The sequence below is a fragment of the Octopus bimaculoides genome, chromosome 25, assembly GCF_046866305.1.
Source record: "Octopus bimaculoides isolate indiv1 chromosome 25, ASM4686630v1, whole genome shotgun sequence".
NCBI classification, from domain to species: Eukaryota; Metazoa; Mollusca; class Cephalopoda; order Octopoda; family Octopodidae; genus Octopus; species Octopus bimaculoides.
In genome coordinates, this window is record NC_142952.1 from 33,462,028 (window position 1) to 33,489,392 (window position 27,365).

General features: G+C 38.4%; 2 protein-coding genes across 3 annotated transcripts in view; one reads left to right on the forward strand and one right to left on the reverse strand.

Moving 5' to 3' along the window:
• Nucleotides 1–4,710: 4,710 nt before the first annotated feature.
• Nucleotides 4,711–14,412, reverse strand: LOC106877322 (uncharacterized). 2 transcript variants are annotated; one of them, XM_089342206.1, is made up of 7 exons: nt 14,366–14,412; nt 11,471–11,588; nt 10,817–10,974; nt 9,206–9,311; nt 7,378–7,652; nt 6,421–6,586; nt 4,711–5,668 (listed from the first exon to the last, which is right to left on the reverse strand). In XM_089342206.1, exons 2-7 carry the CDS (start codon nt 11,487–11,489, stop codon nt 5,505–5,507), a joined length of 888 nt encoding a protein of 295 aa, XP_089198332.1. In that variant the 5' UTR covers nt 11,490–11,588; nt 14,366–14,412; the 3' UTR covers nt 4,711–5,504. The 2 variants fall into 2 exon arrangements, with proteins under 2 accessions (XP_089198332.1, XP_014781682.1); XM_014926196.3 differs by lacking the exon at nt 14,366–14,412 and having other exon boundaries at nt 11,471–11,606.
• A 1,004-nt stretch (nt 14,413–15,416) lies between these two features.
• LOC106877317 (Fanconi anemia group D2 protein) overlaps nt 15,417–27,365 on the forward strand; it is a 39,066-nt gene continuing 27,117 nt past the window's right edge. The window contains exons 1-15 of the mRNA XM_089342205.1: nt 15,417–15,579; nt 16,232–16,320; nt 16,949–17,083; nt 17,413–17,480; nt 17,944–17,996; nt 19,088–19,129; nt 19,598–19,661; nt 20,062–20,117; nt 20,996–21,086; nt 22,786–22,910; nt 23,173–23,260; nt 23,916–24,020; nt 25,512–25,603; nt 25,978–26,080; nt 26,448–26,756. Of these exons, the coding sequence (XP_089198331.1) occupies nt 16,245–16,320; nt 16,949–17,083; nt 17,413–17,480; nt 17,944–17,996; nt 19,088–19,129; nt 19,598–19,661; nt 20,062–20,117; nt 20,996–21,086; nt 22,786–22,910; nt 23,173–23,260; nt 23,916–24,020; nt 25,512–25,603; nt 25,978–26,080; nt 26,448–26,756 (1,407 nt within the window). The 5' untranslated portion in view covers nt 15,417–15,579; nt 16,232–16,244. The remainder of the gene's footprint in view (nt 15,580–16,231; nt 16,321–16,948; nt 17,084–17,412; nt 17,481–17,943; nt 17,997–19,087; nt 19,130–19,597; nt 19,662–20,061; nt 20,118–20,995; nt 21,087–22,785; nt 22,911–23,172; nt 23,261–23,915; nt 24,021–25,511; nt 25,604–25,977; nt 26,081–26,447; nt 26,757–27,365) is intronic.

Consider the following 27,365-nt stretch of genomic DNA (forward strand, 5'->3'; position numbering starts at 1 on the left):
TCATACTGCCCAGGCTCAGATCTTTTTAAACATTCTGTACTGGAGAGACTGGCAAATGCAGTGGATCCACAGAAAAGAACACTACAGCTCAAACAGCACGGTGGAAGGACTGCCATTCATGCATCAGACTGTTCAAGCCACAGACAACATTGCTCCAGAATGGACAGACAAGGAACTACATCTAGAGTCATTTTAAAAAACTGGCACTCAGTTGCTTACGACGACGAGGGTCCCACTTGATCTGATCAACAGAACAGTCTGCTCGTGAAATTAACATGCAAGTGGCTGAGTACTCCGCAGACACACATACCCTCAATCTATAAGCATAATATGCTTGCATATGTATGACCAAGGTTAACATAAATAATTATACCGGTAGTATAACAGATACTTTTAGCCCTTGGACGGTTATCCCAACTTCTAACTCTACTAACCTTTATTTATTTATATATATACACACACACACTCTTGTATTCATTTTTGTCTTTTAATGTAATAGTCTTACTATTTTCTACATTCTTACGTAACATTATCCTTCATTGCATGTCTTTCAGTCAGAGATGTTTTATGACCCCCAATGAAATCCCTTTTACTAAACAAATTCATGTTTCGTTTGCTTTTTCCCTCATCGGCCCCTGTTGAAGAGCAGAATAAATAAATATGATTGCTTCCCACTGGCATACATTTGTCTGGGGGTATGCATGCGTGCATGGGAGTTCCGAGACCCAATTTTCTCCCTCTTGATTCTTTCCCCACCCCCTCTTTGGTGCCAGCCACAATGCTGCTTCATTAAGATAAAGTAAGTCTTTCTACGTTATTTACATTTAACGGATATTTGTCCTCATCTTGTTTGTTGTTAACACGTTTCGGCTGATGTAACCTCCAGCCTTCAACAGGTGTCTTGGAGAAATTTCAAACCTGGGTTCTCATTCCTAAGGTATTTTTCAATATTATTATTATTATTATTATTATTATTATTCAGGTCACTGCCTGGAATCGAACTCGGAATCTTGGGTTTAGTAGCCCGCACTCTTAACCACTACATTTATGTTATTGCTACTCTAAAGTAGACGAAGGTAAGCCTCATCAGAGTAAGTTCAGTTACCAGGAATGGAGAACAATGAAATGTTTTGGCAATCCTTGCTCTCCGTCAAACAGAGAAAGCCCCTGAATTGCATTTTCATTGTAGCCAAGAGTGTATATTATACAGAGAGAGAGAGAGAGAGAGGGATTTCAGAGTAAGTTTGTAGAAAGGGACACGTTTTTTAGGATGAGGAGTGAATTTTTAAAACACATTTTCTATTAAAAAAAAATCAACTACAAAGTTTCACCACGTTGTTGGTTATGGGTAATGAAATTTTTCTTTCAACATTTAAAAATGGCATTTTAACCTTCCTGGTATCAACCGACCTGAGACTCCACTCCCCCACCCCTCGTTCTATGATACAAATTCCTTGTTTTAAAGCAAGCTAAATTAAAAAGCCTCTCATCAAATTTTCATGTTAATTTATGTTCCAAACACTAAGCTAGTAATAAATGATATTTGACTAAATTGTTCGTTATTTTCAAAATTAATAGGAACAAAAGCAGAATGTTTAGGACAGGAATACGGTAGAAATAAAGTGTTAAGAACCATCATCATCATCACTGCGTTAATGTGATACTCTGCTAATTAGTCTAGAGAATAATTGCTACATCAAAAGGTTTAATCATTTACTACAGAAATCAGATATATCTACTTAAAATGTTCATTACCCTTAACAGCAGAGAGCAGTTTTATTTACCAATCCATCTTTTGTTGAGGAATGTCATGTTTGAAATGATTCTTGCTTTCGAGATATGTCAAGTTTATTGATGCAGAAAATACCAATTTTGTTTGTTTCTTCTTTTTTTTTTTTTTTTGGTAGATATTTTAGCATCATTACTGGAATAACCCTGAAATTTAATTTCATAGTTAAAGGGTTAATTTTTAAAAATTGGTGCTTTACTGCAGGCGATAATTATTAAGAATTCTAAAAACGGATTTTTTTTTCTGTCTGGGGAAGGTTGTGAACATCATAGCTGCCTACTTTTGTTTTTATTATTCTCCTGTTTTTTTTTTGCTTTTCTTTCAAAAAAATAATGAAGAGGACAGACAGACAAGAAGGGGAAAAAAAACCCTCAGAAAATTGTCTGGTGAATATATTTGAATAATTCAAATACATCCATTTATTAAAAAATTACTATTTTTAAATTTCAGAACGTGAGATATTCAGGAACAGTACTTTGGAGTAAAGATTATTTGCCAGCATAACATGGCAGTCCTGGTTTAGGATGAATGTTGCTGTAATTTAGCTCCAGGAGACATCCATTTATTCCCAAGCCCCCACCAAGAGAAATTTCACAAGGTAGTACATGACTGTTTTTGCTTGTGCAACATAGGGGCCCACCCCAAATTTCAAGAAGGCAGTAAGATGGGGTTTTGTTGTTTTTGTTGCTTATTTTTTCTGGTGAAATCCCTGTTCACTTTTCCTTAATCAGAGACGACCAAATTGTGTCTAAGAGGAAATGATATATAGGTAAAAAAAAAAAAGACTGAATCAAATAGTGAGAGGAGGAAGGGTTTCTCTGCTGATTGTTATCTGTGGTGGTAGTCATGGCAAAGAAGAAATGATATTTCATGCAATCATCTTGTAGGGGGCACTGTAGAACCAGAGAGAATGGACGAGTGCAGAGGACTTCTTTCAGGGGTGGGAGGTGGGGCAAGACGTAACAGACGATTCTGTTTGTTCCCCCCACTACACACACACACATATATATACACACACACACACTCAACACACATAGAGAAAATATTTTGAACAAAAATGAAATTTTGTTGCGCTTTGCAATCTCTCAATCTTCATCTATTTTCCCAGCACATTCCAGTCTTTGAGAAACTGTTTATATTAACGTACAGATGCATATATATATATACACATATCCATACTAATGATGATGATGATGATAGTGCCTGTGTGTTTGTATGCAAATATGTGTGCATATATGTATATGTGTATGTATATATGTGTTGTTATTTATATATATAGAGAGATGAGTGAATGTATGTTTGTACACGTATGTATGTATATATATAAATGTGTGTGAGTGTGTGTATGTAAATAATGCTATTTCTGTGACAGCCATTTTGCTGTAGTGACTTTTAGAAACAAGAACCATAACTCTGCTTGCCTCTGTCTACTTGACTGATAAAAGAGATGAAGTAAAAAAAAAAAACAAAAAAAAACTGTTCTGCTCCTACTTTACGGACTAAAAAAGTAAGAGGACGTTCAAATGTAATATATATGAACCGTAGTTTTAACATGAAAAAGACACACAGACAGACACACACACACCCAAATGTCACTGGTCATCTTCTATTTCAGCCGAAAACTTGTCGCCTATAAATGAGAAATAAAGCAAGAAAACAAAAATATTTAAATCTGTGGAATTTTTTTTCTAAAACCTCGCCATTTTGTAAAAATATATTATTTCTTTCATGCAGATTATTATTTTTTAATTACTAATTTATTTTTACTAATTGAATGCCTTAATTGTATGGAACCTTACAACAATGCTATCTCTATGTGACACTATGAGCTCCATCCCAAAACACACTTCTGTGCCACTGGCCTTTCTGAGATTGATTTTATATACATGCATATATATATACACACACACACACACATACATACATATTCTACATAAAAAAGCATCCTTGCCGGTGCCATGTATAAAGCACCCAGTACACTCTTTAAAGTGGCCGGCATTAGGAAGGGCATCCAGCTGTAGAAACCCTGCCAAAACATAACTGGAGCCTGGTGCAGCCCTTCAGCTGCCCAGCCTGTCAAACTATCCAACCCATGCCAGCATGGAAAAGGGATGTTAAATGATGATGATGATGATGATATATACATCCATTTTATTCTTCTATTGGTTTCTACAGGTTTCAGTCTTTGCACTGTGACCATGATAGTGTGTGTGTGTGTGTGTGCATAGTTTTCAGCATTTCTTCAACTAATATTTTATACTTTTTCAAATTACAGAACACCCTTAGTATAAAATGTAGTTTGTTTTTTTTCATTTTAAAATAGCTGTATAATATGAACATGCCAATTTGATTCAAATATCTATGTGACAGAAAATTTTGGTCATTGCTTCCCCAGCCAGAAAGATCACCACACCACCCCTGGTACATATATAAAAAGAGGTAAAGACCTGCTTCAATCATGAATGACCACGGAAGTACACCTACAAGGCTCAAGTTCAAGCATAGTTGTTTTATGGAAGACCAGCAGTCACCCATGCATACCAGCCTCCTCTCTCCATGTTGTCCAAGAAAAAGGGGCCAATACAGCTTGGCACCAGTGATGTTGCAACTCATTTCTGCATGTGAGTGAGCTGGAGCAGCATGGAATAAAGTGTCTTGCTCAAGAACACAACACACACACACATTTATATAGACATGTGCACGCATACACATATCCACATCACACACTTTCTGTATAACAAAGTTATTTGATCAACTACAACCGTACCATAGGTCTACTCAATCAGTGATGACCTAGGGTTAAACAACATCAACTGTAGCTCAAATAAATAAGCCTTATTATTAATATTAAAATGGAAGAGAAATTAGTAAGAAAGATAAAAGGAACAAAAATAAAAAAAACATTAATTCGAAAAACAAAATAAGAAAACTGAAAAGAAAATTTCTTTTTATTTACTTTCTCAAGCAGGCATTTGATAAATAGCAGTGGGGCTTGGGTGGCCTTCCCATTGAACATCCGGGTGGAATGTTCCTGGTATATTGTTTGGAGTTGCTCCATTCTGTACATGTCCTTGGATGCTTTAGTGATTATCAAGAGTCGAGTTTTCCAAACAGTGTGACTTCATGCAGGGACTTGAACAAGTGTCTTGTACCACAGCCTTTGGCTAACCAAGAATGGACTTGGTCTACAGAAACTGAAAGAAGCCCGTTGTGTGTGTATATATATATATATATATATATATATATACGTGTAGATGCATGTGGGTTTGTATGTATCTTTGTCTAGACATCACATGATGGTCGTAAACGAGTCCACTCTCATACAAATGATGTTCGTTTCCAGTCTTCCATGAATACCAATGTCTGGCCATGAGGAAATATTCACCTTGATTGGAGACAGGTGAGGGTTGGTGACAAAGAAGGCACACATACACATGCATTAATACCTACACACACAGCCGTAAACACAAACACACAGCCACACACAAAACAAAACACAGCCATATACACACACACACATAGCTATACAATGACACAGCCATACACATATAAACACAAATTTGAGGTAACATGTTTCATGTTGAAGTTTCAAATGCTAAGTTAGACCACATGTGAAGACAACAAAATGCATTCCTCAATGCAGTGACCTTTTTCTGAAGAATTGCATCAAATACAATCAAGAATGTGAAAGAGTCAGAATTCTTGGTTCATGAACTTAACCAGAGCTGGTCTCATTACTTTCACCCTGGAGCATATTGGTGTTGGAGACATCGACTGAGCTCAGAATGGAACAGATTGCTTCCGGTAAGCTAAGTTTGGCAAGGGACATCCCACTGAACTCTTGAAATTCAGTCAGCCACTGTTTCGAGTAAATCTTACCTGAAAGATAAAAAATAGTATATATATTATATATATATATATATATATCCCCCTCTCACTCTCACGGAGAGAGGCACAAGCACATACACACACGGCAGTAACTTCCGCCTACCAAATTCAATCACGAAATATATATACATACATACACACACATACATATATACACAGACATACATACATATATATCAATACAATATCTGTAGCAGAATTGGAGAAGAAATTCCAAGTATGGATGCAAAACCTGGAATCAAAGGGCCTTAAAGTTAACCTAACATGATCAGCATTTGGAAGGGCATCCAGCTGTAAAAACCACACCAAAACTGAACATGCCTGTGCGAGTGCCATAGAAAAAGCACTTGGCCCACTCTACAGTGTGGTTGGTGTTAAGAAGGGAACCCAACCGTAAAAACCATGCCAGAACACCCATGTTTCAAGGGGTGAATTATTCAAACCCCAAAGAATCCTTCTCAACACATGGCTATGATGCTCCCCCACTACTTCTGCTCATGATCAGAGATGCACATATCGTCAGCCACCAAGAGACATGCTCAACTGGTTGTGGTCAAGCAAATCTGTGGTATTGAGCAGAATATTTGCTGTCGCCCATCTTTTATACCAAGACAAAACATGTCCAGTTAAGATCAGAAGCCATGAGAATCACTGCCTGGTTCCGCACTATTTAATGGATAAAGTGTTATAATCAAAGTTTATTTCAATAGAGTCATGATTAAAAAGTTAAGAGATCTACTCACTGATGTCAAAACATTGAACGGATATTTCATCTGGACGTACAGCCAAAAGATTCATGTAGGAGAGACTACATTCAACTGAAAGATTTTCCTTGAACAGAACAAAAGATATCATGTCTCGAGCCACCGAATACTGGATACTGTCTAACAGATTGTCTTTGCACAAGGTCTGGAAATCAAGAACAGAACAGAAAGGAATACAATGGAATGGTATGGCATGGAGTATAACAAGAGGCAAGGAAAAATGACAGAATGGAAGAGAAATAGAATGGTGTTGGTGTGACTGCATAGGTAAGAAGCTTCTTTCAGTTTCCAACAACCAAATCTTTGGTTGGACCAGTGTTATAAAAAAAAAAACACTTGCTGCCCACTTATTTTATTGACCCTGAAAAGATGAAGGGCAAAGTCACCCTCAGTGGAATTTGAACTCAGAACATAAAAACAGAAGGAATGCAACTGAGCAGTCTGTCCAGTGTGCTAACAATTCTGCAAGCTCGCTGCCTTAATAATAATAATAATAAAAATGATGATGATGATGATGATTTCAAATTTTAACACAAGACCAGAAATTTCAGGAGAAGGGATAAGTCGATTTCATTGACCCCAGTACTCAAGTGGTACTTATTTTATTGACCCTGAAAGGATAAAAGGCAAAGTTGACCTCGGTGGAATTTGAACTCAGAACACGAAGACAGAAATGCCACTAAGCCCTGCGTGCTAACAATTCTGCCAGCTTGCTGTCTTAATAATAAATAACAATAATAATAATGGTTTCAAATTCTGGCACAAGGCCAGCAACTTCGGGAGAGAGGATAAGTTGATTACATCGACCCCAGTGTTCAACTGGTACTTATTTTATCAACCCCCGAAAGACGACAAGAATAGGAGGAAGAGAAGAGGGAAACAGAATAGCATTAAGAATAGTAGACACCAATTAAGGATGGAAATAAAATGCCTTACCAAAGCCGTTTGAATTGCAATGTCTCTGACATTGAAGGCATGAAAATAATCAGAGATTTCTGTGATGATGGCATGGGTGGATTGTTTGGAGAGTTTCTTGTGTTTGCTTAGAATCTTCTCAACAGGAATAAATGGCAGCAAATTGTATTTCTTGGTCTCAAGACCATTGGGACTCTGAGAAATTTCAATGAAATAGTTGTGGTAGAACTTTCCATTTTGGGTCATCTGGAACTGTATGTGGACATCACTGTCTGTGCTGTTTGTTACTTTAAGACCTGATAACAGAGCAAGAGAAGAAACATGGAAAGAAACCATGGAACCAACATCAGAATGGTTAATTTCAAGAGTTGCAACATAAAGCAGAATGTTTGGAAATGTGGAATCCTGAAGAAATACTTTCCTTTTGGGGTCTGTCTTCACCCCTCAGTGGTTTCCAGAGGATTAGATTCATAAAGATCTATTCACTGTGGTCCTTCAGAAGTTTTGCATAACTAGGGATCTATTCTCTGAGGCCCTTGCTCCTTCAGAGGTTTAGCAAAACCAGAGATCTACTCACTGTAGTTCCTGGAATAACCAGGAATCTACTCTGTGGTTTATGGCTCTTCAAAAGTTTAGCAAAACCAATGTCATTGTATTTGGCATCAACAAACCATTCAACTGTGTCTGGCATGAGAACTTGGCTATGTTGCCCACCCATGGATGCCATCATTCTCCCATCTCTTGAAATAGAAAGCTTCTTGTCTGTCTGCGACATTGCAATGTGTTGTTAGGACTCTCTTTCGGCCACACTAGCAATTCCAGAAGGATACACCAAGGATCGTTAACGTCCCTTAACTCTTCTACCAGTCCTTTAACAATCTATTTACAGACAATATGACCCTTCATCCCTCTCCCACCTTCATACCCAAACGTCCCACCCTGTCATGCAACCTGAACACCTCCTCGGAAACCCACCTCAGAAACATCCTCCAAAGAAGTCCTGCCAATCTGGACCCCCTCCTCTGACACCAATAAAAGACACAACCATCAAGGAAACACCAAATCTCTCCCTTTGAAATTGAACAACTCAGACCTTTAAACATTGCTACAGATACTAAGCATTACCAACTTTACCTGCTAGAAACAACAGCCAAATCTCTCTCAAATCAGACTTCCCTGTACACAGAAAAGAGATGAAATGGTCACAGCTAGAATACTTTTGATTATCGATCGACTCAATCAGGGCTGTGTCCCCTCTGTATCTTGCCTTCCCCCACTATGGTGCAATCAATCTTCTCCAGAATATCAACCTTCCCATTCACATTTCTTTTCAGCAAGGGTCAACTTACAGATTTTCAGACTGAACATAAACCATATCAATCTCACCAACATGGGACAACCTATCTCCTTCCTCCAGATTAAAACCAGCCCATATATAAAAAAAGAATCCCTATTGAGTACAGGCGTGACTGTGTGGTTAAGAAGCTCACTTCACAACCAAAGTGGTTTCAGGTTCAATCCAACTGTGTGGCAACTTGGGCAAATCTTTACTTTAGCCCTGGGCTGATCAACCCCATGAGAGTGAATTTGGTACACGGAAACTGTGTGGAAGTCAGTCATACATAAGTGTGTGTATATGAGTGCCTTTATGTTTGTCCCCCTATTGTTTAACAGATGTTGGTTTGTTTACATCCCCACAACTTAACAGTTCAACAAAAGGTAACCAACAAAATAAGCATCAGACTTTAAAAAAATTAGTGCTGGGGTCAATTTGTTTAACACTTCTAAGCAGTGCACCAGCATGGCCACAGTCCAATCACTGAAACAAAGAATAAAGAAACGTACTTACCCAATAACTCATAAGTGCAGAGAGTGCTATTGCAAACATCCCTCTGGTGGTCAAAGGTCAACATGGACATCTTACTGGAGTCAAGATCATGGGACTTGGGATACCACTGAAATAAACAAATAAGACACCTTTTGGACGGGAAACTCCTGAACTCATAAAACTTACCTGGGATTTGAACTCAGAATATAAAGATAGGTAGTAGCATGGGTGTTGGTAAGAAGCTTGCTTCCCAAACACGTGGTTCTGAGTTCACTCCCACTGTGTGGCACCTCGAGCAAGTGTCTTCTATTATTGGCTCAGGCCAACCAAAGCCTTGTGAGTGGATTTTGTAGACGGAAACTGACAGAAACCTGTCATGTTTATATATGTGTATATATATATTCATACATGTATATATAGGTATATATATATATATACAAAAATAAGAGGAATGACCAGCAAAAGTGGACTCCTATATGCTAGAAATAGATGCCGAATCATCTAACCACGAAAAAAATATATGTTCTCAGTAAAAATTCAGCGACACAACAGACTGTAAAATCGACGGACTATGCTAACGATCCTGTAGATATTTACTTATGTAAATTTTAACAGGTGAAACCATGGTACGTAGGTTAATCGTTTTTTTTATTTAGCATTTTTTCATTTGTCTTGCTCTTTTACAGTCTGTTGTGTCGCTGAATTTTTACTGAGAACATATATTTTTTTCGTGGTTAGATGATTCGGCATCTATTTCTAGCATATAGGAGTCCACTTTTGCTGGTCATTCCTCTTATTTTTGTATGTAATATAATTTTAATCTTCGGATTTTTTTAATATGCTAGACCACTGGTTTTAATTGATTAATATCAATTTCTACCCTCATTAATACATCTTATAGGTATATATATATATATATATATATGTATGGCCACAGTCTAATGACTGAAACAAGTAAAAATAAAAGATATGCAAAGTAGACACAGCAAAAAATTTTATCAGATGTTCTGTGGCACTTGGCTGCCTCATGAAGCACAGAGCCACAAATTTGAAGGCAGAGGGAATGATATAGACTGTTACAATACAACATAGTGCAGGGCTGAATGTGTGATTAAGAAGTTTGCTTCCCAACCACATGGTTCTGGGTTCAGTCCCACTGCATGGTGCCATTCATACAAAATTTGTGTTATTTCTTTGCAGTCATCTATGAAAACGCACCCAGCTATTGAGCTGTTTGTGTTTGTAGGTCCAGGGGAAATACGATCTTGTTTGGAAAGGGGCAAAACTTGGTGGCAGGAAGAGAGTTTGGTTAGAGAATATCTGCTTCAAGAAACTGCATCTGACCCATGGAAGAATGGTAAAATAGATGATCAAGCAATGATGAGGATTGCTTCCTACAGCTGGAATTCATGACTTTTGGTCTCCACCGCCTCCATTTACTATGAACACCCACCCGCTCCAGTCTCGGGGGGACCCCATAACAAAGAGTTACAAGTCTGCTCTCCCACCCAAGACTAAGCTACTAATAAAAACAAAGAAAAAAAACATCACTAAAACAAAAGAAAAATAATGACTATGAGTTAAGGTAGTGGGATGAGTAGAGATGGCCATGGAAGGATAAATTCAACTTACTTCTTCAATATGCCTTGCCAATTCCAGCCGTTTCTCTTCACATTTCTGATAAAGATCTACCAACTGTTTCTGCAGCTTTTGCAAGCATTTCTGCTCCAGGACCAAAGGACTTTCGGCCTCAATTTTGTCTGCTTCACTGAAGAAGCTGAAAATATCCTCTGCAAAGAAACGGGATTTGCTGTTCAATAACATTTAAAGAACTTGCAGACAACATAGAGACTATGGAATAGTAACAAACATTAAGATTAGTTTCAAATTTTGCTACAATGCCAGAAGGTTCAGAAGGGGGCCAGTCAATTAGATCAATACCTCCAGTGTATAACTGGTACTTATTTTATTGACTCTGGCATATTTTACAGGCATAAAACACACCTTAGAGTTTTTGCAGACATTCGAAAATTGCATACGTTTATGTTTAGCCAATGAAGAAATCTGTGTTTATTAAAATTAATGAAATTGAGTTAATTACTATTTTATGATATCTTTTATAAGTATCGAAAGATCGCCGTCTTTTCATATTTTCACAATACGATCGTGTAATCAGTATGCGTGCGCGCAACGACCGGAAGTTGTGGTGGACTAGTATCGAAAGATCGCCCGTAATATCTCCCTGTACACATATATCTGTAATGAAATAAATTGTTATTCACTTACTTTTTGAGTTTGCCGCCATCACGGTTGCATCGGTGTGGGACGGTGTAACTTGAAGTTAATTCCCTCTGAATAAAAGCATTCCTTTCCGGAAATATCCAGCCAAAAAAAAAAAAAAAACCTATTTAAAGGGAGATAACTGACATTAACTCCACACTCTTCACAACAATTTCCTAATTCTCGTGACGTCACAGCGCGCCAAATTAGTATTTCGAAATAAATGTGTATAATTTTTAACTCACGGGAACTTTCCTAACTTCGACGCAAATCTTTAACGTGAGTTAATCTTTTCTCCAGACTATCGTTTTGTTGTTTCTTTAAAACTTTATCGTAATTAGATCATCTTTGTGTACCAAACAGGAAGAGTTTTATGTGTACATATTGTGGGTGGCGGGAACATTTTCGTTTAAATATGTATAAACTTTATTAAACTTACAGCTTTATTTAATTTTCTTGAAATTCTTTTTTTTAGAATATCCTCACAATTACAGTCCTCAATTCTTATCCGTCTTCTGGCCGCTCTTTGTCACTTTTAGGTTTCATTTAACGGCGTATAATAGTTATGTCCAGTAAAACTCCACATAAAACAACACAATCAAAAAACCGATTTGAATTAGGAACCGCAAAAGCTAAAATACATTTATTTTCTTCTTAGTCTTAAACATTTTGAATGGAAGACATAATATTAGTTTAATTAAAGATTATAGATTGTATTCTATTTTAAATTATACAATTTTTTATGTTAAATTCAAATTACGACAAACGTAAATAAACTAAGTTTGCTTTTAGAAGCGTTGAGATGTCCACAGCTAGCCACCTACACTTTTCTCTGCAAAATAGGGATAGTTTATCCTGTTCCGGCTATATTATTAGCATTATTCTGCGATTGAGAATTTAAAATCACTTCTATAATTTTTTATATCTGCACGATTTGCTTTGATAAAAATGCACCATGAACAAGTGTCTTCCACTTCAGCCCAGGGCTGACCAGTGCCTTGTGAGTGTGGCTTTGGGAGATGTGAACAGTGGGATCCCTTGACGACAGTATAATCTTCGTTTAACTAAGGTATCTTCGGCCTAATAAGTAGCTAGTAGAGTACCCCTCGTCGAGTAATTATTACTTCCGATGTTTTGTTAGCTGGGAAACTTGTTGCTTTGTGTCTGACCCCATCAATGGCTCGGTAATAACGGGTTGAGTGTAATGGAAACACTTTTAAAAGCTTCCTGAAAAGCTTCATTACCAAAACAAACGGTTAATATAAAACGTAGAAACATTTTTTGGACTGATTCGAAACATTATTGAATTTATCTGACTTGTTTGATGTACAAATATAATAAAACATAGCCATGATGAGGATGGTTCTTATTCCTGTTTTTGTTTTGATATTGAGATTGAAAAATTCGACTTTGTTTATTTCTGAATCTGGCTGCACCCCCCCCCCCCCAAGCAAATTTCGTTCTCGCATTTCTGGTCCCCGTAATCGCTTGATAATGTGTCTTACGTCCTTGTAACTTAGCAGTTGGCATTAGAGCCCGATAGAATATATATAGAAGACTTGAAATAAATACTGCCCCCAGCTTGGTCACAGCCCAATGACTTAATTTAATAAAAGAACATATTTACTCATCAATTTGATATGTTTTATTGGCGGAGGTAAAGAATACGCACACCACGTTTTCAACGTAACCCTAACACTCACCCGAAAGGCCGATGATGTACGTGTCTTTTACCATCGCCGTTTTATTCAGATATATCCAAGGAATTGTAATCAATTTGTGAAGCTTTTTAGAAGGTTTTTTGTTTTGAATCAACATTTTATAATGTACGCGAGGAAAAAATAGAAAAACTTATAACTCGATACAAACTCTAGGTGGACATTGAAATTAGACACTGAGGGAAAATGGCTGTAACTTTTTTATTTTTTAATTTTGACGATTTTCGTTTTCGATAATGTGTTCTATATGTCACGGTCATGCGATTCCCCCTAAAAAAATTTTTGGACCACCCCCTCCCCTCCCCCACACACGGGGGATGGGGGCGATTTTCATTTTTGACATTGTGTTCTACATGTCCAGGTCGTACGAATAGCCTTCTCGCAACTTAGATGTGAAAATGAACGGCTTACATTTATATTGAAATAGAAAAAGGATCATATGTGGAGTCCCCACCACGAAACTTGATATGCTAGAAATAACAGCTAAACGCGGACAATCCAAATCTTGCATTGGTCCAGATGGACTATATGTAAATAAATATGAAGGAAAAAATGCGCTTTGGCAAACGGGGTTAGGGCTAGGGTCGGGGTTAGGGTAAACCTAACCCTAACCAGATTTGGCTGTTATTTCTAGCATATCAAGTTTCGTGGTGGGGACTCCACATATGATCCTTTTTCTATTTCAATATAAATGTAAGCCGTGTAGGGAAGGGGGGGGTCAAAAAAATTTTTTATGGGGAATTGCATGACCGTGACATATAGAACACATTATCGAAAACGAAAATCGCCAAAATTAAAAAATAAAAAAGTTACAGCCATTTTCCCTCAGTGTCTAATTCCAATGTCCACCAAACTCTCTCCCCTCCTCCCTCTCTCTCTCTCACACACACACACATGTATTTTCTTTACTGTTTTATCGTTGCATCAGCACTACCAGAAGGTATCTTATATTACAACTGGCACTCCGCCAGTTACGACGACGACAAGGGTTCCAGTTGATCCGATCAACGGAACAGCCTGCTCGTGAAATTAACGTGAAAGTGGCTGAGCACTCCACAGACACACGCGTGGTTCTCAGGGAAATTCAGCGTGACACAGAATGCAACAAGGCTGACCCTTTTGAAATACAGGTACAACTCATTTTTGCCAGTGGACTCGGGTAACGTGTAATAAAGTGTCTTACTCAGAAACACAATGAAGTTGTGGTGGCGCGTGTGGCCGCCATCTTGGGAAGTGCCATTGCGCATGTGCAAGGGACTTGCCGTCAGCAGAAGTATCCGAGCATGCATGCGCAATGCAACAAGTGGAGAAAAAGCAATAGCATTCGATCTCTATTCCATCCAGCAGCCGTGGCGACAGGACGTTCTTTCAGGCTGTCCCAACTCGACCCCGACATGTGGTCGAAGCTTCCTTTGGTATTATAGCAGCATGCCTATTCAGAATAAACTATTGATCTGTTGTTACCGTTATCCCTCTTGTTGTTGTATTTCTGAATTTAATGATTAATATAAGAACTGGGGAGAGACGGCTAAGCCATCATATCTCATCCAATTCTTATAACTGGTGACCCCCGACGTGATAACGGAATTATCTCTCAAACGACGGGGGGAAAAAAAAAAAAACACAAGAGACGAGGGAATGGAACAATTCAACCAACTGCAACAGTTTTCTTACCCTGGAGAAAATACCATATAGCCTGGAAACTGAACCATCAACTACTATGTCACGAGCTGTCGCTTATTTCTCTCACCCACGTGTTTTTTTTTTCAACACCAATTGAGACCGAGAAAAGAACAAACGAGTGAACAGTGATTTCTCTTTTCGCCTGACTCCACATGGCTTGAAAAACAGAAAAAAAAACAAAAAACAACGTTGCTTCCATCTATTGTCTTACACAAAGAAAAAAAAATACTACACACATGCACATACATAAAAATTTTTGCCTGTATTGTTTTTTTCCTTGCAGCAACGACGTAAGGTTGGTCAACAATATTTTTTTCTACAGACAGTACAAAGCAACACCTTCTGAGGTCTAGCCGCCGACCACAGAGCACACAGCCAGTTCCAGCGACGACACGACAATAGCCTCATGGAGACCCAACACTTCGTTCAGCAGCTTACGGACCTCCATCTTCATCGCTTCCAGCTTCTTAGGGTCAACACCAACTTCTTGCTACGTACACAGCAACCAACAGCACTCGCACAGGTTCTATCTCAACACTGTTTGTGAATCATTTCACCATGGTTAATATCGAATACAACCTGCGAGAACTCCTGTATCAAGTACTCGGCTCGGCATAGAAGCCTCAACTTCACGACATGTGACTTAGCTCTGCCTCCACGCCTCAACCTCTATATACAGACTTTCAATCTACTGGGTACTTTAACTGAGAACTGGTATTTACTACCCTTGTGTCTGGACTTTCTTCTAACGCCCTTATAGACTCTTTTCTATGCTCTGTATTACTTGCACACACATGCATCCATGTTTGTATACACATACACATTGTTTGCATGACGGCCTGCCTATTATTGTGTTTATATGTCACACTCACACAAACAGAAAAAAAAAAAAAGCAAACACCATTGTTTTTGTTTTTACGAACATTTTTTTTTTTCTCTCTCTCTCTCTCTCTCTCCTATGCACACATGGTTCCACAATCTTTTCCAAGATTGATCTGGTTTGCGCTTATCACCAGATTCCACCATCATATCTCATCCAATTCTTATAAAGTGGTTATTGGAGATGTTCCTTGCCAAAATGGCAAAGAACATCTCAAAACTCCATTCTTTCCAAAACCAAAGAAAAATTTAGACTCCAGATTTTTTTTTCACCCAACTCACATAAAAGTATAAAAGGTATGAATTTTCTATAAGAAATCATTCATGTTGAATCCCTGAAAAGGACAAAAGCATTAAATAAACGGTTTTTATCTAAATCCTTTTCGCCTTCTTTGTATTAATATATAAAACCTTACACCACTTCAAATAATAAACACACACACACATGTATGATGTTTCCTTACACATCTAAAATATATATTTCCAGGTGTTATCATTATATGACAAAGATGCTTTCAAAAAAACCTCAGAAAAAAGGCAAAAGACTGCAGCAACATTCTTCAGCTCTTGCCCTACGTAAGTCTTTGAGACATTATTTTTTCACTGTTTTTGTTGTGTCACACCAAGTTAGCCTTAAATGGACAAAACTATGATGAAAGACAATCCAGCCATGACAATCCCAAACTTTTTCTTTGGTGGGTGTTAGGGGTGTTCATGCAACTTCAAATTTACCAAGGTATTTGGGGATATTTTTCTTCTGGCATCACTAGTTTTTATTCATCCTTTTGGGGTTAATAAAATCAGGGCCAGTTGAGCATTGGGGCCAAAGTAATTGACGTAACTACTCTTGAGGTATGAATATATAAAAAAAAACTGCATCCTTCATGTTTACTGTGAAAGTTTTCATAGCAATAAAATAAAAACAAAATAATAATAATAATTTTGAAAGAATTATCTATAAAACTGGTTTATAGTATTGAGAGACTCCTACAAGATAAGATGTCTGCTGTGAGACCTGTTTTATTGAATTAAGGACCTCCATCCGTTGTGTCTAGAGGGTCTTTCTTTAGTCAGTTGTCTGCAAAGGAGAAAACCCTTTTAATAGTTATTGTTATTTCTTTAATTATATGAGATGCACTAATTAGTGTTAGTATCACTTTTACTCTTTCATCATCTTCAATTAAATTGTCTTGTTATTTTCCAGGAAACACATCCAAAAGTAAACCTGCTGAAGACATGGAAGACTCTGAGGCAGAGTTCTCCGATGGTACAATCTTCTGTGAGCAGCTGCAAAAGTCTGGCATCATTCTGAAGAAAGGGGACCATAACCACGAGCTAAGTGAGTTGAAATAGGGGTTATGTTTGAAAGGGGTATCAGAAGATTTGGTCTGGAATGGATAGAGGGGTTTATTTCTAGATAGCATATTACATCAGGATTCAAAATAGTACGAGTTTCCAAAGGATATTGAGAAATTCGATCAAGGAAGATATTTAGAAGCAATTGTAGGGCTTTACTCGAACGTGTGTCCTGTGGCGTCACTCAGTATTCACCCCAGCTGACCTCTTTCCCATAGCAAGACGCCTGTTTCTGTCTCTCTGTCCTTTCATCATCTGACACAGGACCCCCACCATTCCAGCGTCTAATGTTTGTTCCTTCATTTGTTACAGATGTGGAGCCAACTGTCTTCTACAAAAATTTATCAAAGGCATTAAAGAAACACATAAACTACCCTGAGGTAATCATCTTTATCATTCTTCATATAAACCAATAACATAACTTAAATAACCTTTTGATGCCAAACTGCCTAAGACTACCTCTAGAGGCATAATACCAGTTTCTTGTCTTAAAGAGATCTCATTTAAAACCTTCCATCAAAATTCATCATTTTTAATGTCCATATTTTCCATGCTTGCATGGATCAGATGGAATTCATTCAAGACAGATTTTCCAGGACTAGGACTGGATGCTCTACCTGTTGCCAACCCTCGTCCGTTTTTAAGCAAGTTAAGACCTCCTCCCCATGACCAGCCCAAACTTGTTTTTTCACAAAAGACTGAAAACCAATGATTGTCACTTATATGACAATCATTTTCCAACCATCGTGTGAAGTCAAGAGAGATGAGAGGGAGCACACAGACTTATATATGATGGGCTTCTTTTCAGTTTCCATCTATCAAATTCACTCACTTTAATTTCAGGTGATTGACAAGTTTCTGGAGGGTTTGCAAGATTACATACTGATAAGACAGAGGTGAGTAATTAACATTCATCCGGTGGAGTAAATTGTAATAGTTTTACAACAATAATGGAGGACAGATTGTAGGACATTAACCCCGAGGACAATGGCTCAATTAACTTACCAAACTGAAGGGTCAGTTATTCTAGTAGATGATTGCTTATTAGCCTACCAGCTGAAGGGTTTATTAGCCTATCTTCAAAAGGGAGGCTTAAGTTTAGTTTATCAATAGAAGGGTACAGTAGCTTACTAGCCAAAGGGTCAGTTTTCAGGACATGGGTTAGTTAGCTTTCTCAGTGACCAATCAGTCAGCCTCTTGGCCTAAAGGTATCGAAAGGGTTGAATAAAGAAACTGTCAACTACTACCAGTGTTATCTCCCTTCTTAATCACTGTGTGATGTCTTCAGTGACACTCCAACAGTGCACTGCCTTTATTGTTATTGCTGTTAAGGTGGCAAGCTATCAGACTTGTTAGCACAGTGGTCCCTGAACTTTTTGGGGCTGCCACCCACTTGACACCCAGGCTACATTCCTAGTTCCACCACCCCCAGATGGAGCAGTTCTGCTCGCTTTGGGAACCACTGCGTTAGCACACTGGGTAAAATGCTTAGAAGCATTTCATCTCTATTTACATTCTGAGTTCAAATTCTGCCGAGGTCAGCTTTACATTTCATCCTTTCGGGGTCAATAAATTAAGTACCAGTTGAGTACTGGGGTCGATTTAATCAACTTGTCCCCGTCCCACAAAATTTCAGGCCTTATGCCTTTAATAGAAAAGATTATTATTATTAATAGTGATATATGATGTGCTGAGATTAAAGGTAGTGAGCTGGTAGAATTGTTAGCAGGCCAGACGAAATGCTTGGCAGCATTTTGCCCTGTTTTTACATTCTGAGTTCAAATTCCACTGAGGTTGACTTTACCTTTCATCCTTTTGGAGGAAGTCCCAATGAAACACTGGGGTCAATGTAATCGGCTAAGCCCCCTCCCCACAAATTTTAGGCCTTGTGCCTCCAGTAGAAAAGATTATGATGTGCTGAAATATATTCTGTTTTTTTTTCAAAATAAGTTATTTTTGCTTTTCCTCTTTTGCTGTCGTTTTAAAGGTTTATCAAGAGTCTTATGCCATGTACAGTTGCCAAAGACAGGTAAGATGCTGTCTTGTCTCTCTCTCTCTCTGTTCTTATTTCTTATTGTAACGTAGTTACTTGTCACCAATTATTGTAGTATCACCACTATTAATGACAATACTTGTTTACACTAAAACCACACAGTTATAGCCACATCACACCATTCGCTCAGCACATGTGCATATATTCACATTCAGACACACCTCATCTCTTGCTTTCTCTCCCTCTCTCTCTCCTTCACATACCTACTCATACACACAGATACAGTCATACTCCATCTCTCTCCTTACCTATACATACAATCAACTCATTTCTCCTTTCGTCTCTCTCTCCACATACAACCACACTTAATCCCTCACTCTCTCTCCCCACCTTCACTTGTCTCTCTTCTGCTTACCACATATAATCACACCTCTCTCTCTTTACATACTGTCATATCTCTTCTCTCTCTCTCTCTCATCTTCCTCTTTGTCTCTTCTGTTTCAGTGCCACCAAAAGCCAAAGACCTCACTGTCTGATAAAGTTACTCCTGGAAGTTGAATCTCTGCAGGTCAGTGTTACACGGCCGCAGCTGGTCACTACACAGACTGCACTAAGCTCTATTACAATTTTTGACCACTAAGTGGTCTTAACATAAGATAAGTGTTCTAATTGGTGACTGTACAACTAGGTAGATGTTTGGAGCAATAGGTGAGGGTACCACTTAACATAAATGTCACTCGATTTGGGTACCATTTGGTAAGAGTAGGACTAGGTTTGAGTACCCCTTGATTGGAGCCTCAAAGATTTGAGAAATACTTGATGGGAATACAGATGAAATTAAGGGCCAGCTGAAATTGCTGGCCTTGTTCCAAAATTCAAAACCAATATTCTTAGGACAGGCATGAATATCACTTAATCTCATCCTTTCTATAAACCCAATATTTTTGTCTATTTTCTTTGTTTTGCAGCCAAAACTAATAAACATTCTTCTTGAGAAGTTACCAGAATTCATGGACGAAGATGAGTAAGTAACATACAACAGTTGTTATATAACCCTGGCCTGGCATGTTCACAATCAGGTGTGTTCCAGCCATGACCATCACCTCTCTTTTATTTTAGATATGGTCCATCAAGGACTACATTATTCAATGTGTCCTTTCTTAAGACAGTATATTTGAAAAAATATGGGAAAGCCCCATTGGATAATGTGGTTATAGATACAAAATTTCTGAATTATAGGAGTGATGGTCATTACTGGAACACCATTGACCATAGGTCTGCTGAATCAGATCAACAACAATAGTAATTATAACTGCATCATCATAAGGTGGTGAGCTGGCAGAATCGATAGCACATCAAGCAAAATGCTCAGTAGTATTTCATCTGTCGTCGTGTTCTGAGCTCAAATTCTGCTGAGGTTGACTTTGCCTTTCATCTTTTTGGGATTGATAAAATAAATACCAGTCATGTACTGATGTTGATGTAATCAACTATCCCCATTCTTCAAATTTCAGGCCTTGTGCCTATAGTAGGAAGGATTATTATTATTATTATCATTATTATTGTGGTGTGATGGTAGAATTGTTAGCACGATGGGCAAAATGGTTAGCAGCTTTTTGTCCACCTTTGCGTTCTGAGTTCAAATTCCGCCAAGGTCAACTTTGCCTTTTATCCTTTTGCAGGGGTCGATAAAATAAATACTGGAGTTGATGTAATCAACTCTCTCACTCCCCCCGAAATTGCTGGCATTGTGCTAAAATTTGAAACCAATATTATTTTCATCATCATCACCATCATCACAACTGTTGACATCAATTATCGTTATCAAAGACATCATCATTGTCGTTAACCTCACCTGCTTCATCTACTTCATCAGTTTAACCTTTGACCTTTTTTTTCTAGGTCAATATTTTCCTGTGAGGAATCTCCAATAAACATACCTCGACAGATTCTGACCCAGCTGCAGTGGCTGGAGAACATTGTGGACATGACGGTAAGGTGTTGCATTGTGGGAACAATGGATTTGAGTCATGTGAGGAGCTTGATTGTTGAGTGAGGGAGAGTTCTTTTGGTCGGGAGCTTGATTGTTGAGTGAGGGAGAGTTCTTTTGGTCTGGAGCTTAATTGTTGAGTGAGGGAGAGTTCTTTTGGTCGGGAGCTTAATTGTTGAGTGAGGGAGAGTTCTTTTGGACTAAAATCTGTGCAAAGAGAAATGAAGTAATGTATTTATAACGGTGGGATTGTTATAATGGCTGATTGGGTGCCATTTTTATAATGTGTATTATCTTATTTATATGGTTTCTCCTGGGATACTCTTTACTCTTTTACTTGTTTCAGTCATTTGATTGTGGCAATGCTGGAGCACCGCCTTAAGTCGAGCAAATCGACCCCAGGACTTATTCTTTGGATGCCTAGTACTTATTTTATCGGTCTCTTTTGACAAACCGCTAAGTTACAGGGACGTAAACACACCAGCATCGGTTGTCAAGTGATGTTGGGGAGACAAACACAGGCACATACATACATCTATACAACGGGCTTCTTTCAGTTTCCATCTACCAAATCCACTCACAAGGCTTTGGTTGGCCCGAGGCTATAGTAGAAGACACTTGCCCAAGGTGCCACTCAGTGTGAATGAACCCGGAACCATGTGGTTGGTAAGCAAACTACTTACCACACAGCCACTCCTGCACCTAGATAGATGATAAATATATTTTATTTCTTGAGTAAGAATCTATATTAATAAACCCGTCACTAACTTAATTAAGTATTATCACTAAATATAAATCTCAACTCAAGCTACATAAACGCTGTAGTGAAAAATATATATATCAAGACGCTTAATGGACATGTTGAATGTGCATGTATGTTGAAGATAAGTTCGTGTTCTTTTTCACTGCTACAAAAACAGTTTCATAATTGCAGAAATAAATTTCATTAACAGGCTGGAAAAAAGTGAAGAAAGAGAAAATATTTACTACATTAGTTTATTTATGTACATTTAATATTTACAGTATATTTAGAAGTTAAAGAAATTTGTCATAGAGAGTTACGACCAACGAACACTAGTATGAGTGTTGTGAAGTCTAGTGATAACCACCAGTCATTAGGGTGAGTGTTGTGGAGTTTAGTAACAACCAACGGTCACTGGTTAGTTTCCCAAAAATCAGGGTTTTTATAACTGCTCATACCTGAATTCTAAGAACTGTTTTTTTTTTTTGTGAAAGAATTCTCTTTGATGAAAGCTTAGAATTCAAATATGGGCAATAATTTTAACCAATGGGAAACTAAATGTTATACTTGTTCGGGCAACATGACCATTATTGCCAACTGAGTGGATTGGAGCAACATGAAATAAAGTGTCTTGCTCAAGGACACAATGTATCGCTGTAAATTGAGCTCCCGACCTTATAACCATGATACCGATGACCGTAACTTCTAACCACTAAGCCTCACACCCTATGAAAAGTATTAAAAAAAGAAAAGATGAAAACGATATATATTGGGAATGGAGAAGAATTGAATGTGACAGAATCCAAGACAATGAGAGAAATGGGAAACGTTTATGAGGGTCAATAAAGATTTTTGAACATAGGTGTCCCCAGCAGATTGCCAATTTACAATTGCTGGACCAAAAGGAGTTCTTTGTATTGTCACAAACTATTTGTAATGTTTCCGTCTGTCATTTGCCAGGCCCTTCGTGAGAAATTGATGGAAGTCTTACAGGTGACCTCGTGTGACATACAGCGTGAAATCATTTCCTGTCTGCCAGAAATTATGGATGTCACTGAACATGTCAATATAATTACAGTTCTGAAGTAAGTGTGATCTTTTAGTTTTGTAACTCATTGGTCTGAGTTCCATAACCAGTTTTGTAACTTATTGGTCTGTGTGATCAATAACCAATAATAATCTTTTGGTTAAGTTTTATTTTTTCTGTTTAACAATTGAAGTCCTGTAGACCTTTCTCTATAATAAAAGACATTTGCCCAAGGTGCCACACAGTGGGATTGAACTCAATGAACAAGTTAAATATAAATGTAAAAAGTTTTTTTTTTAATTATATTTGTTTTTCTCTAGAGATTTGCTGGAACAAGAGAAGTGCTTGGCCGTTTCGATTCTGGACAATTTGTCTAATTTGGTACTCAAAGAAGAACTGTTGGCAGAGGTAAAACTACGATGACTTCCATTTGTTTTTATGTCCATTTTGGGCAGGGTTAGATGAATATGCCATTGAGGGGTTGTTTTACAGTGAGACACCCTTTCTAGCACTCACACTTACCGTTTTTCAAGTAAGGGATCTTTTATTCCATGTGGCTTGAATGGCATGAAATGAGCCGGCATTGACTGGAGAAATGACAGCAACACCACCACTTGAACATTGTAACTTTCATATGAGCAACAGTTGGCAAAAATGAGTTGTACCTGTATTTCAAAGGTATATATACATTGTCAAGAAGGACAAAATGCTGCAAAGTATTTTACCCAGCATGCTAACAATTCTGCCAGCTCACTGCTTTATAAAAATAAAAATATTAATGGAGTCAGTGGAGCAAGAACACACATGAAAACAAAAAGTGTTGCTGAAGAGGTCACAGATGTGTGACGAAAAGATTTCCGGACAATAGACAGGAATTAAAATAATAAAATAAGAACAGTAATAAACGAGTGAAGAAAAAATATATAATGCATGTGTTTATTTGACAAAAGAAAAAAAGAAAATTACCATCCCGAAATACAGCAATATTAAATTATTGTTTATATTATATTTTGTCTCATTAAATATTATCATGTTGATTATTTACTTTGTTTATTATCTCTAGGTATTGTCATCTGTTTTACAAATATTGCCATCTTGTGAGCTTGATGACCTCCCAGTTGTGGTCAAGTTTATCTTGCAGTCAGTCCAAAGCAAGGATGCACTGTCGGTAAGTCATCACCTCCACCTTCTGACACACACACATGAATGCACAAACACACTCTTGTTACCAACAGCAACTCCCTTTCTTGGGAGCCTCTTGGGGCATTTGAGAGAGTTTATTTCTCATGCATTGTTAGTGTTTATTGCTCATTTACATCGACCACTTTGTGGTCTGCTTTTCCTGTTAACCTTCTCGTGATTCTGTTATACCTTTTGTGTGTCTAGAATTTGCATTGTGTATACCACATCACCTGGCATCAAGCCACCTTCCTCAATATTATTCCCCTCTCAGTTGAGGGGCCTTGTCTTACAAGTTACTTGGTAACCTCACTAATACAGGTGCCACTTAAAAAGTATCCCCTATCCTCTGTAAATTGTAAAATGGTTGGTGTTAAGAAGGGTGTTGAGCTGTAGAAACCATGTTAAGGCGGCGAGGAGCTGGCCGAATCCTTAGCACACTGGACGAAATGCTTAGCGGTATTTCGTCTGTCTCTACGTTCTGAGTTCAAATTCTGCCAAGGTCGACTTTGCCTTTCATCCTTTCGGGGTTGATTAAATAAGTACCAGTTACGCACTGGGGTCGATATAATCAACTTAATCCGTTTGTCTGTCCTTGTTTGTCCTCTCTGTGTGTAGCCCCCTTGTGGGCAGTAAAGAAATAAGAAGCCATATAAAAGCAGACAATTTCCTTTTTTTATTTCTTTATTGCCCACAGGGGGTTAATCATAGAGGGGGAAAACAAGGACAGACAAAGGGATTACATCGACTCCAGTTCGTAACTGGTACTTATTTAATCGACCCCGAAAGGATGAAAGGCAAAGTCAACCTCGGCGGAATTTGAACTCAGAACGTAACGGCAGACGAAATACCGCTAAGCATTTCGCCCGGTGTGCTAACGATTCTGCCATCTTGCCTCAAAGCAGACAGTTGCAGCTTGGCACAGTCGTCTCGCTCACCGATTCTTGTCAAAACATCCAAACCAAACCAGCATGGAACATGGATGTTATCTTTTATCTTTTACTTGTTTCAGTCATTAGACTGCGGCCATGCTGGGGCACCAACTTGAAGGTTTTTAGTCGAATGAACCGACCCCAGTATTTATGTTTTTGTTCAAGACTGTTATTTATTCTATCAGTCTCTTGCCGAACTGCTAAGTTTCTGGACATAAACAAACCAGCACTGGATGTCAAGCAATGTTAGGGGACATACATATATGCAGTAGGCTTCTTTCAGTTTCTGTCTACCATATCCACTCACAAGGCCTTGGTCTGCCCAAGGTATATGTTTATGTGTGAGTGTGTTATGTAAGTATATATTTGCTTGCTAATACATGTGTGTGTATGTGTGCATCTATGTATATGAATCTACATGTGTGTGAGTGTGTAACTGTCTGTATTTACTGTATGGTTGCTTCTAAATGTGTGTCTATGGAATGTAATTTCTATGATGGTGATGATGATTGATAATAATAATGTTCATCTATTCCCCCTTTCTTCAGGTATTCACTGAAATGAGGAATTACTTGCAGTTTGATTCCCTCCTGGTGCCGGTAGCTTCCTCTACTCCTCGTCCTGGACCATCAACTAGCAGGTAGGTTGCCATGGTAACCACTCCAGTAGTAGCGGGGTGGTGGTCGTGATGTCATGTAGTCTGCAGTGGGGGGGGGACAGTGTGTGTGGAGGGGATGTAGCTGTAGAAGCTGTTATTTCCATGTCAGTCACAACAAAGCTCTCTCTTTCTCTCTCGTTTTAAAAGGCGTTTCACCTTTTAATCAAGGTACCTTTATCATTGAAAGTGATGTTATCATCATCATCATTTAATATCCAAAGACTGTCTCTCTTTTGGCAAGGTTTCTAAGGCTTGTGTCTCTCTTTCTCTCTCTCTCTCTCACACACACACACACACACACACTCTCACTCTCACGCACACACACCCTCTGCAGTGTTGTGGTCTTTCTGTTTCAGAGCTGAGCCTGAGAAGTCCACTGCCAATTCGGAGCTGCTGGTTATGAGATCAATTAACTCCTGTCTCCAGTTTGAGAAGTCCCTGGCTGCTCCCTGCATAAAGGTCTGTGTTCTCTCTTTCTTCTTTCTTACACCCACCCACCTCTTTATCTTAACTTTTACTCTGCTTAATCTCAATGGTCAGTTTGGCCGTGTCACTGTGACGACAAGGTAAGGCAGTTGGTTGAAGACAGTGCAACCTGATCATCTCTCTCTCGCAGAAAACCAGACTGGAGTCTGGTGCAGCCTTCCAGCTTACCATCCCAGGTCAAACCGTCCAACCCATACCAGCATGGACAACAGACGTTAAATGATGATGATAACCCTTCTTTCTTCTGTCTCCCCCTTTCTCTCCATCTCATTCTCCCTATTTGTCCGTTTCGTTTCTCTTTTCTCCCTCTGACCTCCCATCGGTATCTTCTCTCCCACAGATGATAGAACAGATCCATGGAAGCAGCAAGCACCAAGTCTTGGACTTGTTGCTCCTCTTCATGCTTCACTCGCTCAACCATACCAAAGCTGTGGAAAGTCTGTTCCGCAACAAGATTCGAGCTGGAGACTTCACCCTAAAACTACTCAATTCAGCCTTCCTACAACACCCTGTTGTGATGCAGGAGTACTTCACTAGCATCCAATCCCTGTGTGTCACCTTCATCTCTTCACCGGAGTCATCCATCTCGCATTTTGCTAGTGTCATGTACCATCTGGCATTCCAAGTGTTTGATCGCTTCTGTCAACAGGTAAGTAGTGGATCTGTGTTGTATATATAAGTTTTGGGGGGTGGGGGTATATGTGAGTGTACATGTGTATACATGTTTGTATATGTATGTGTTAATATGCTTGTATATGTATTGTGGGAGGGGGGGAATATTTGTGTGTATATATATATATCTGGTGTAGCCATCTGGTTTCACCAGTCCTCAGTCAAATCGTCCAACCCATGCTAGCATGGAAAGCGGACGTTAAACGACGATGATGATGATGATATATATATACATATATATAGTAGATTGACCTGCGTAAAAAGGTGAAGAAGAAGAGTTCTCCATCAAATGAGAGTCCATTATTAATGTATTCATTTCATTCCTCACGCATTACACCAAAAAAGTTGGTTTCATAGAATAATCAGCGTCTGATGAACATACTTGTCATGTACATGAAACTATTAGTAGCGCATGTAATGCATACATTGATATATATATATATATATATATATATATATATATATATATATATATATATACATTGTGGCACTCCGTCGGTTACGACGTGGATTCTGGTTGATCCAATCAATGGAACGGCCTGCTCGTGAAATTAACATGCAAGTGGCTGAGCACTCCACAGACACG